Source organism: Vulpes vulpes, chromosome 11 (genome assembly GCF_048418805.1).
Source record: "Vulpes vulpes isolate BD-2025 chromosome 11, VulVul3, whole genome shotgun sequence".
In the NCBI taxonomy this organism is placed as follows: domain Eukaryota; kingdom Metazoa; phylum Chordata; class Mammalia; order Carnivora; family Canidae; genus Vulpes; species Vulpes vulpes.
Window position 1 is genome coordinate 79,643,513 of NC_132790.1, and position 12,618 is coordinate 79,656,130.

Here is a 12,618-nt window from a genome sequence, read left to right on the forward strand (position 1 = left end):
CGGATCTGGAGGGCAGGGTGGGAACCGGCGCCTTAAAGCCCACCCACTCCCTTCATAGGGGAGAGGGGAGTGAATCTCCCTAAGAGTATTTCTGCCAATTCCCCAAGGGTCATCAACACTCAGCAGACTTGGCGTGGGCCACCTCCGAATTGTCTCCCTGGATTTCGCCCTAACAATCCACGGGCTCCTGTGATAACACAAGGGGTCCCGATCTCTTTAGTCCTGAAGTCCCTCCTGTCCCACCCCGGGCCCCAATTCCCCTCCTGGCTACTTTATCTAACAGAAGAAGGAGCGCTGAGGGACTTGGCTGCATCAAGGGACTTGCAAGCCTGCTGATGAGTTTTAAGCCCGAGAGCCCCCCCCCCACACACACACACAAATTACTTATCATCGGGACCCATTGCAAGGGGGGTGAGGGAGGAGGTGGAGAGGCTACATCCAACAGCACCTGGGTCAAGCCACCGGTGCAATTTCCCCGCTACAATTTCCTGACTGTCGGGGTGGGGGGGGGGAGCCGCAACTTCAGCCAGGACTGTTCCCCTCCCGGATTTCTAAAGCAGCGATGCCCTCCCGCGCCCCCCACTTGCAGGACCGGCTCCCGGGCGGCCCCTCCGCAGGCCCGCGCCCCGCCGCGCCCCACCCGCGCCCCACCCCGCGCACCCGCCCCAGCCCAGGCGAGCCGCGCGGACAGCAGAAGACGAGATGCGTGGGATGAAAGTTCCCCTGGATTAAAGCCTGGGCCCGTAAGCTGCTTCCTAAAACAACACCAGCGGTGATGCACGAGCAAATCTGAGCGAAACCCGGCGCCTCTCAAAAGTTGGTCTTGCTACGCAGCAGCCCCAAAGGACTTTGCCATCGCGGCGCCCCAAGAACACGGGATGCAGAGTCGCATCCTCGACTTACCTGGAGGTGCCGGCCGCGGAGCGCAGGCAGAGAACTGAGCCGGGACCAGGTGTGTCCCCCGCCCCTGCCCCCGCCCCTAGGATGCGGAATCCGGCTCCGGAGTGGAGGGGTTGGCGGTGTGGCTGGGGGCGGGGGCGGGGGCGGGGGTTCGGAGCCCTCCCCCCTTCGTCCTCTCAGGCCAGTTTAGCAGCAGCGGACGGAAGGGAGGCTGAGCCGAGAGTTTGGTCTCTCCGGAAACCCGGACTCCATCCTCGGAGGCGGGGGGCGGGGAGGGGGTGAAAATGTTGGATGGAGGCGGAGGCTGAGCTCTGAGCGAACTCCGGGAGTAAGTGGAAGGGACGGGAGGGGGCGGGAGGAAGGAAGGAGGAAGGGACGGGCACGCGAGGCTGGCGGGGAGATGGCAGCTTCCCGGGGAGGTTGCCACCTTCTGACGAAACCCATGCGCCCGGCGAGCGGCGAGATCCTGGGGGGAAACCTCGGCGCGAGCGCCCCCTGGGGCTTGCGGCGGCGGCGAGCGGGGCCCGGGGGAGCGCGAGTCCGGCCCCGCCCAGCGCCGGCCCGGGGCGGGGGGGGGGGGGGGGGGGGCTGCTGCCCGCGGGGCTCGGTCCTGCGCGCGTGCTGGGGCGGGGGCGGGGGGGGCCCACCTGAGTTCTCTCCAGGGCTTGCACCTCATCTGCACTTCAGAATAAAGCAACAATACCTGGGGGGGGGGGGGGGGGGGAGCGGTACTTGTTTTTGTGCACGTTCAAGGAAACTTCTTGGATGGATGATGCTCAGCAGCCACCAGAGATGAAGACAAAGTGCCCACCTCTGTATCTTCAGGGGCTCACAGAAGTGCCTGGCATATGGTAGGAGCCGGCTGTGTGTGTGTGTGTGTGTGTGTGTGTGTGTGTGTGTGTGTGTGTTTAGTAAATAAATGCATGAATAATTGAATGAAGGGGGCTTTTCTTCATCACACGTCTTCCTGAATACATCCATCTCACAAATAAGTAGGAGATAAAGAAATACTTAGAGAGCACTATGTTTAAAAATAGATATAAACATGCTGTCTTATGTAAGGGGTAACCACTGCCACATGGCATGAAGCACTTTGAGGAAGCAAGTGTGGCATTCCGGTTCTGAAACTTATTCGAAGTCGAATTCAGATCAATGAGCGATGGAAGGACATACTGGGCATCGTGTCTGATTGTTTGCACAACAGCAGATAAACCAGACAGCTAAAAAAATAAAAATAAAAATAAAATAAATAAAAACCAGACAACTATCCTGTTGCATGTTGTAGCATCCTGTCACACCATCTCTCTCAGGTGTCATCAGAATCACATACTGGACCCCAGAATCCTTAAGGGTTAGAAAAAAAGGCTGTCTCTGACATGGAGGATGTTATAACATGGACGGGAATACAGGGAGATAGGCAGCTCTTTCTCCCCATCCTCTTAACAAGACCACTCTTCATGTGAAGAGGTTATCAGCCAAGAACTGTTCATCAACCTCAGAGTTCTCGATTGCAAAGAGCAGAGACAGAGAAATAATACAATAAGGAGCAGGTGCCCCTACAGAGGCAATTAGGAAGATCTTTGAGATTCAGGGGAAGAGCCTTCAGAAAGAATAATAATAATAATATAGGATTTTTCCCTCAGCTCACCTCTCAAGACCATCTGAAGTAGGATAGCACTCACCATTGACCCTAGGATCTTAGAGAGCTTGCCTGTACACTGAAGCTCCTCGGATTCACTTTGGTTTGAAAAACTTGGGTCACGTGGCTCAACAGAAGCCAATCCATGTGCCCTGGGATACGGGATCGCACTGTAGCACCAGGCCCGCCCCAGTGTCTGGAAGATTCAGTGTGCCCCTTCGCACGCCTGGAGCCAGAGTGGAGTACCAACTCATCCGCACGACAGCTCGGTGAAGCACAGGGCTGGCTCTCCAATGTAGTCTCAGATCTTCCTACCAGGAGTGAGGGGACAGATGCTGAGTAAAATCAGCCTGTGTTTACTAAACATGAAAATATTTAGTCAGAAAATATTTCTTTCAGGTTTGAGTAATAGCCTCGGTAATGAAGTTTGAGCTGCACTGAACTTACAAAGATGAAGGGGGAGAAAAGAAAGTGATTATGCATTTCTTTGCATGCTGACTTTTGTTCCCTGGAATTTAAGTCCCACGGAGCGAAGATCTGTTTTGTCATCTTACCTGTGACTATGACCCGATGCCTGGTTCGACATCTGTCACTTAGCAGGCGGTCAATAAACATTTGTTAAATTTCTTTAAAATACCTTAGAGATCATTTAACACAAACCTCTTATTTTATAGGTGAGGGAAGAGGAATTAAGATGTGCTGAGCATGCACGATTTCCAGGCAATGTGTTAGGCACTCTAGTGACCATCCCATCTAATTTTCTCCACAATCTACCCGGGGAGACTTTATGATGTCTACAACACACCGGGGTTTGGGTGGTCAGGAAGGCCAGACCAGGGCACACAACTAGTTAATGAGAGAACAGGGAGTGTTAATGGAAGCAGGCTCTGAAGGGACAATTAAGAATGGCTGAACACGCGAAACATGGTGCAGAAGAGAGTCCGAACTCATAGGGAAGAATCCAGTACGATCATCTTTGGCCCCATGTTAAAAGCATAGACACATAAACTAAATGCAACACCACAACTTATGACAAATATGGTTTCCTCTGCCAGCAGGCTTCAGCTCCCTAATTAGAAACAAACAGTCGCCTGCAAGCCAGTGTGCAGAACACACGTGCAGCTTTTTTCCAGAAACTTGGTTTTTTGTTTTTTTTGTTTTTTCAAGGCATGACACGAAGGTAAATTCAAAGAGACTCTTCTCAGGGCACATAAAGCAGAATTTACTCCCACCTCTCGTATGAAATCAACAGCTCATCTCTATAAGGGAAGACCTATAACCACTAATGAACTATGGTTGCAATTACTGCCCCCACACCAAGTTTGCTCACCAGCCGGAGTCCCTTCAAAAATTGTGACATCAACATCCCCTTATTTGTATCACTCACCTTCTTCCAACTCTCCTTCTCATGGATTCTGAGCTGCTGGGTTCCACAGCCATAATCAAAATTATCTAATTCCGAGCCACAGAGTCACGGTTGCCACACTGGTGTCCCCAAGCCGCAAAGGAGGCTCCAGCTCTGAGTAGATTCACTCGCCGGGTCTCTGTTTGATAACATAAGGGGAGACATCCGCTCACTGTCCTATGCCAATATGAAAGGCACCCCACCCATCAATGTGACAAGGGAAATGCTGGAATGGAGCCAGGGAACAAAAGGGAAGAAATGTGGATTCTTCCCAATGCCGTTGATACCATTTTTTAAGGGTAGCAGATGATGAAGGGGAAAAACAGGCAGAGAGTCAATGCCCTGCATTAAAAACCCCGGATCCTTCCCTGAATGAGTCAGGGTGAGCATTTTGTTTTGAAATTGAATTTCTGTTTTCTTTCAAGCTGTAGGATGGTTACATACTCAACGAGTCAAAGGGATGGCTGTAAATAACAGGATTTAGTTTTGAGGCTTTGGATCAAATAAAAATCTTGCATTTCCCCCCTAGGGTTATTTATAGCTCAAAAAAGTGTTCTCTTTTTTTTTTCTTTTTTCTTTTTCGTGTGATTTTGAGAATTGACTGATAGGTCTTCTGTGTTTCTGTATATGCCTGAAACAGGTTGTATTACTGGAAAGCAGAAAGGAAAGCTCTAAGAAAGCCCTTCTATGATGCTAAAAGTCAAGAGAGAAGTGATACACATGTTCCAAACTGACACAGGGATCAGATCTTCTGCTGTCTGGTCCTCTTCTCTATGGCACCCTGTGTGACCTCTGGTGCCTCACCCATCAGGAACATGCTAATGCTATGAAGGGGTGCCTTATGCTTTGGTCTACCAATAGGTGGCATCAAAATCCCTCTAGCTTTTCTTTATTACATTAAAAAAAAAAAAGGCAGAGAGCATTTTCTGAGATTTTGCATTTTACCATGGGTGATGTTTTAAAGGACACTGATCAGCTATTATTTCAGAGCAGGCTATCCCATTTATCTCTTAATTAGGCCTCTCAGCCCCCTAAGCCTCAGTCTCCTCATTAAGAAAAGAAGGTATTTGAAGTGAACTCTAGCTCTGGGGTTCTGCTTTTTAGCTACATAATGTCTGCCCAGGCACACCACTCCTCATGTTTGTGATAAACCCTTTAAGACTCCATTCCTTTGGGTTTAAGGAACGTTAGTACGAATCTCTCACTCTGTTGCAGAGACTGCTTTTTGCCTAGCCTGTAATCATTTTTGTTTGTTTTTCCTTATGAAGAAAAGCACAATTTCATGGGAGGTGGCAATGTGCTCAGCCCCAAACCCACATTACTCAGCCTTTCTTGCAGATAGGATAGTCATGTGACAAAGGTCCAGCCCTGGACTAATATGGTAGGCACTAGATACATGTAACTAAATTTAAATTTATTGAAATCCACTTAAATAAAATAAGACTAAAAATTCATCTCCTCAGTCATACTAGCAACATTTTAAAAAAAATTTTATTTTTGGCTTGAACAACAAGAAATTTATTTTCTCATAATTTTACAGGATGGGTGACTCAAATCGAGGTCCTGTGGGGTCAATTTCTTTCTTTTTTTTTCATTTAAGTATACTTAACACAATGTTACATTAGTTTCAGGTGTACCACCTAGCAATTCAACATATCTATATGTTATGCTATGCCCATCACAAGCATAACTACCACCTCTCACTATATGCTATTACAATATCATGGACTATGTTCCCTGTGCTGTGCCTTTTATTCCCATGACCTATTTACTCAATAATTAGAAGCCTGTATCTCCCTCTCCCCTTCACCCATTTTGCCTATCCCCTACTCCCCTTTCCTCTGGCAATCATCAGTTTATTCTGTGTATTTATAGGTCTGATTCTACTTATTTGTTTTGTTTTTTAGATTCACATGAGTGAAATCGTATGATACCAGTTTTTCTCAGTATGACTTATTTCATTTAGCATAATGCCACCTAGGTCCATCCATTGGAAGATCTCATCGTTTTTTATGGCTGTGTAATATCTCTCTGTGTGGGACACCTTCCTTATCCATTCATTTATTGATGGATACATAGGTTGTTTCCATATCCTGGCTATTGTAACCAATGCTGCAATGAATACAAGGATACATATATTTTTTCAAATTAGTGTTTTTGTTTTGTTTAGGTAAATACCCAGTAGTGGAATTGCTGGATCATATAGTATTTCTATTTTTTATTTTTTGAGGAAACTATATACTGTTTTCCACAGTGGCTGCACCAACTTCCATTTCTCCCAATAGCACAGGAGGGTCACTTTTTCTCCACATTCATGCCAACACTCATTATCTCTTGTCTTTTTTCATTTTAGCCATTCTGGGATGTGTACGGTGATATCTTATTGTAGTTTTGATTTACATTTCCCTGATGATTAGTGATGTTGAGCATCTTTTCATGTGTCTGTTGGCCATCTGTCTGTCTTTGGGAAAATGTCTATTTATGTTCCTTGCCCACTTTCAGTCAGTTTGGGTTTTCTGGTATTAAGTTGTTTAAGTTCTTGGTATATTTTGAATATTAACCCCTTATTGGACATATCATTTGTAAATATCTTCTCCCATTCAATAGGTTTCCTTTTTTTTCTTTTGTTAAGATTTTTTGAGAGAGAGAGAAAGGAGAGAGAGAAAGCCCATGTTCATGTAAGCAGGAGGGAGAGAGAGAATCTTAAGCAGGCTCCATGCCCAGTGCAGAGCCTGATGTGGGACTTAGTCTCACAGCTCTGAGATCATGACCCTGAGATCATGAACTGAGCCAAAATCAAGAGTCAGACACTTAACCGAGTCAACCAGGGACCCCTTGTTGGTTGCCTTTTTGTTTTGTTGATGGTTTCTTTCACTGTCACACTAGCCATATTTTAAAGGCTAATAGTCACAAATGTCTAACCATCTCAGGTCAGACACAGAACATTTCCATCATCGCAGAAAGGTTTGCTGTGCAGCAGTAGTTGAGATGGCAGTGGAAGTTATAGGACAGTTTCTATGACAGTCTTATGAGGGAAGAACATACTGATTCGGTTGATATGTATCTTTATTTTCTTACCTGCTTACCCCTCCCTCCATTCTGCCTGAAGGTAAAGGTGGGTCAGCCATCACCTGACTATGAAGCAGCAGGATTTGCCAAAGCAGCCTAGGCAGAAAGATAAAAGGAACCTAGGTCTTTGGTGACATGAAGGCAACCATGTTATCACCAATTTTATTATGAGAAAAATGAACCTACCAACTGATGCGAGCCACTGTTTCCAGCTTTTTAAAACAGCTAAGTAGTATTTTTAACTGATATATCCTCAGAAAGTTACCTGGACAATTTTCTATTAATGACTTTGGATAAACAATTTTCTTTCCAGTTTCCTTTACTTTGGAGAGAGTAGAGGACAAGATCCTGGCTAAAAGAAACAAAGCAATGTCTGTATCCACAACAAGATAATTACTAATCATTCATTTCAATATGCCAAATGGGCCAAAAGGGAGGAAATAGGACATTCAATAATGGTACCCAAAATAATTATCCCATATTTTATAGTTTGGCTGAAGAGCAGCTTTGCTCTTCATTTTCCTGGAGAAGAGGTAGATGTCTACAGAAAAAGAGAATGATATGTGAGTCTGTTCTATGTGCCAGAAACTTGGCTGAATGATTTAACAACATTATCATATTTAAGTCTCATGGCAACCTAACAAGGTGAGTATCACATCTTTTTTGTTTTGTTTGTGTTAGCAAACTGAGGCTGAGAGAGATTGAGGGTTGTGGGTACAGACATTTTGACCTTGTCAAAATCTACATAGCTAGTTAGTTATAGAGAGGAGTTTCAAATCCAGGTCTAGTTGGCTCTTGCCACAACTACATAATGGAATTCTCCTTGTGAGTAAGGATCATCAGATTCTGATCCATATGTGCTTATTTCAAGGCTCTTATTCCAGTCTCTCTATCACTTTTTTCACAGTTCTGATTTTTTTCCTACCACAGCAAAAACTAAGGATATTTATCTTCACAAGCTATAGAAATTGACCAGACAGGTTAGAGCAAAAGGCTTTCCAAACAAGCAAATGACACAATGGCTCCAAGTGAAGAGCAGGCACAGCCTGATCAAGGAACCTGAAATAACTAAGTGATTCACCATATCTGGGGCAAAAAGGAAGAGAAAGGAGCAACGGCTGAAGCAAACGCAATACTGTCAACAGTATTGGTGAGATGGTTAGACGTTTGTTTGTTGTTTGTTGTCAATCTTAAAACAAACAAACAAAACAAGGAAAGATTGAGAAACTAACATAGACAGGAGGATATTAAACATAACAATAAATGTAATGTGATGCCCTCAATTGGATCCTAGCACAGAAAGAGGACATTAATGGGAAAACTGGTGAAATCCAAATGAAGTCTAGAGTTTACTTAATAGTAATATACCAGTGCTGGTTTGTGACAAATGTTCCATGGTAATAAAATGTGTTAACACTAGAAGAAAATGGGTGAGAAGATATGGAAATTCTCTCTACTATCTTTATAACTTTTCTGTAAATCTAAAATTATCCCAAATTAAAGACTTATTTTAAACACACACACACACACACACACAACTTTCTCACTTGTTTCCTAAGGATAAAGTTATACACAGCTTTTTACCTCAACTAGTATAATTTTCAGGTTTTTGATGTTACCAGAATGATAATTTAATTTAATCCATCATTTTGGCCTATTTTGTAAGTAAAAACCTTACTTTATCTGCTTGTCATCTTTAGGTCAAATATCTTCTTGGCAAATTCCACAGGAAGACTCTTCCCATTTAACTCCTGGGAGAACTCAGAATATTGATGAGAAATGCCAGAGGACTAGGACCCAGCCGACTTTTCCCTGGCTTGGCTGGTTCTCAACTGGCAAAAGAAGTGACAACCCTACTCCCCATCTCAAAACAAACAAACAAACAAACAAAAAGAAAAATACAAAAAACCTTCTGGGAAACAAAGACAGAAAGTCAGAGCATGCCATTTTTACATAGTCATTTTTCTGATTGCAACTCCACTTTCTGCATTTTTCCAGCAGCGCAGCCTTTAAAGTGAATCACCGGTGATCAAAGGCAAACCAAAATAACACATTGTTCCTCTAGAGAAGAGAAGGTGAAGTCCTATCATTCTGAGGGTATTCTTGGGGGAAAAAGAAAGAAGAGCAAGAGAGAGACCACACTGCCTACTTTTTCTAAAAGCAAGGCCTATAATTTTGCTCTTTTGAAAATCTTTTTTAAAAACACTTGCTGGTTGGGAAAGGCACAAATAATGCTGAGGCATATATTAAAAAGTTTATCTGTTCTGTTTCTGTCACCTCCTCCTGTAGCAGCATGCTGTGGGTGATCTACATCGTGTCTGATCTTGCTGTTGTATTTGTAGGAAGGGAGACATTAACAGGTGTTGAGCATATGTGCACCAGACACTACACTAGCCCTTACAGTATGTTCTCATAGATTTCTCCCACCTGTGCAGGGTAACAGTGTGGGAGATTCCAAAAAATTATCACTGTTCTTCCCCTCCCTCCCTACATCCACAACCCTTGCAATGTGCCTCTCCAGCAATCCCCATCAAGTAGGGGAGTCTGTTTCTCTACCCTCTTGAATCATAAGGCTGGCCTTGTAACTTGCTTTGGCCAAGAGAAAGCAGCAGAAGTGAAATTGAGCCAAATCTGAGCCTAGACTTTTAAGAGGTCTGTCACATTCCACCCCACCTCCATGAGAACAAGCATAGGCTATCTTGTTGGAGGATGAGTGAGAGATGGGCCAGTGATGACCCACTGCAGCTGAAGCCCAGGCATGTGAGGCAGCCCAGGCAAGATCAGCAGAGCAGCTCCTAGCCAACCCTCAATTGGCCATAAACACATGAATGAGCCATGACCAAAACAGCTGAGCCTGGGGAAAATTGTGAGCTAATAAATGCTTGTTATTTTAAGCCACTGAGTTTTGGAGGTGGTTTGTGATACATCAATAGTAAATTGATACATGAATAGTCATTTCTTTTTAAGATACAAGAAAATGGAGGCGTGAAGAAATGGAAAGATTACTTTTCCCAATACTGCAGAGCCAGTAAGTAGGGATAGTCAGAATTCAGTCCAAGGATTAAATGAATCTAAGGTCTCCACTCCTACTACAACCCCAGCCCATAGAATGGAAACAAGAAGAAAAACAAACACAACCCAATGTCGTAGCTATGTAAATGTGATAAAACTAAAGTGGTTTTCTCAGCTCTCTTCTACATAATGTGCAATGTGTGTAGGTACGTATACATTTGTAAAGAATTACCTATTCAATGGAGAGAATGAGCTAGGTAGTGAAATCTATTTTTTAACTTTAGCAACAATCTAAATCAAATGCATTCATCTTGGTGTTAATCTGTAAATTGCAGCGCAGTGACAGTTTGTAGGTGACAAGCTGACTTGTTTCTCTCCTAAAAGCAAGGTGACTCCAGGGATAACCACTCAGCACTCCTTTTCTCCCTCCCTATGTGGCTCTGTCCTGCTCTTCCATCCCTCCTTGTGTGTCTCTTTCCAAACCTTTTCCCTTTTACTCCTTGTGCTCACTCTCCAACTTCATCTGTCAAACCTGTACAATAGTACTTTAATTTATTCTAATAGTCCCATTTCCTAACCCCTGCATTTTTGATAACTTCCTCCACTGATCTTAAATTTGTCACCCTGCTAGTTCATTACTTCCAGATGTCTTCCTTTGGGTCAACAAGAGGGTGAATTAGATCATGTCATTCCTCTGTTTCATACTTTCTTATTGCTCCCAGGATAGTCTCAACTCCTTAACATGGCCTCTAGGTCCTCTGCATGATCCACTCCTTTCTACTTTTCTTGCTTGGGTTCACACTACCAATCTCTCCAGCTCTCTGTATCTGTGCTTTAACAAGATTGAATTTCTTTCAGGTCCTTGGACTCCTACTTCTGAGTCTTTCTACATGCTGTTTCTTTTGCGTGCTGGGAATTCCCTCAATGTGCATGTGCATGAGTGCATACATATACATGCTTTATTTTTAAAGTCTTACAAGAAATTTCCCTCCTGCTGAGAAGTCTGCCCTAAATCTCCTAAACAAGATAACATGGTCTTATTATGTGCCCACATGTAGCCCGTACTTACCGTTACCACTCCATACTGTACTTGCTGGTTTAATTATCCATGTCCCCATCTATCTCATTGGCCATTGTATACCAGAGGCTAGAATGGAGCTTGGTACCTAATGGACTCTTAATAAATATTTATTGAATGAATGAATCATATGTTGGTTTTCTTCCTTAGGTATGCTTTACTCTCAAAGGAATTTTCATAATTTTTAATGCTCCATATACAAGAGAGCCATATTGGAATATTTTTGGTCATAAGCAAATGAAAAATGAACATAAGTTAGCTTAAACAATCAAAAATTGATTGGCTTGTATATCTGGAAGATCCGAGAGGCAATACAATAATCAGGTGGTTTTATTCCATAACTCTGGCTGTTTTACTCCTTTCAACCTCAGATCCTAAGATGTTACAACCACTCAGATCCCACATTCATAGGTCCAGAGGATGAGAGAAAATGCTTTTTCCCAGAAATCCCATGCAAAAGTTAGAAGGTTTGCTCTGTTTTGATCACTTAGGCTGTATGGGCAGCAAAGAGCCAATGCTGAGGCCTGGAAAATGCAATATGCTGATAACTTAAGCTTCCCACTCCCTAAATAAGTGGATTGGGTGGGGAAATAGTGACCAATTAAATGAAAATTGGGGTATCATTAAGAAGAGAGTCACAGGGAGCACCTGGGTGGCTCAGTCGATTAAACATCTACCTTAGGCTCAGGTCTTGTTCTCTGGGTCCCAGGATGAAGCCCCACATCAGGCTCTCTGCTCAGTGGCAAGTCTGCTTGTACCTCTGTCTCTGTGATCTCACTCTCTCTCTCTCTCTTTCTCCCAACTAAACAAATAAAATTTAAAAAAAAATAGAGAGTCACAGGTGCTGACTGTAGCTAATAATGACCCTGGATTTGTCACAACACAGTTTTCCATGGATTAATTCATAATAATTTATAAGATATATGCTCCGTATATGGTCTGCTTTGGATATTCAATCTTCACAGATTATACAGATTCTGATGAGCCTCTTCTCAACATCATTCTGTGATGAAACAGGCCTCATAACTGAGCTGCTTTAACAAAACTGGTAGAAGCTTTCCAGCCTCTTGATGAATAATCAAAGTTATAATTTTAAATGCAGAGACTTCATCAACTATTTCTAAGAGTAGTTCTAATTCTCACTGCTGGTTGCTCCTTGTCTCAGGCACGGCTTCTCTCTCTTTGGTCTTATTTTCCATCTCTGTATTTCTCCCACTGGAAGCCTCTGTATTTCACCTCCTCTGCTTCTGTGTAAAAACATCTAACATTCTGCTCTTTGGGGACATAAAGAGTAGCTTTCATATTAGGCCCAAACTAAAAATACATCTCTGCCTTGAGCAGAAACAGGATTCTTTCTTTATGGACCACAAAACATTCTTTCTGTCTCTAGCGTGATAGAGATTTTACGATTTAACCCCTTGACTACCAATATTAGCCAGTTGTACAAGTAAAATCAGCACAAATAGGATAAAGAAAGATATCAGGTCATTTAAGGGAGTTCTGGGGATGTCTAGG

At 43.6% G+C, this 12,618-nt stretch overlaps 1 protein-coding gene across 3 annotated transcripts in view; it reads right to left on the bottom strand.

Annotated features, from left to right (window-relative positions):
• CPNE4 (copine 4) overlaps positions 1 to 12,618 on the bottom strand; it is a 485,131-nt gene that overhangs the window by 445,886 nt on the left and 26,627 nt on the right. For 2 of the 3 annotated variants that reach the window (XM_072726854.1, XM_072726853.1), the window contains one exon: positions 3,927 to 4,083. In XM_072726854.1, coding sequence (XP_072582955.1) covers positions 3,927 to 3,979 — 53 coding nt within the window. In that variant the 5' untranslated portion in view covers positions 3,980 to 4,083. Of the gene's footprint in view, positions 1 to 903; positions 1,443 to 3,926; positions 4,084 to 12,618 lie in introns of those variants that run through there. The other variant, XM_072726857.1, reaches the window with a different exon arrangement.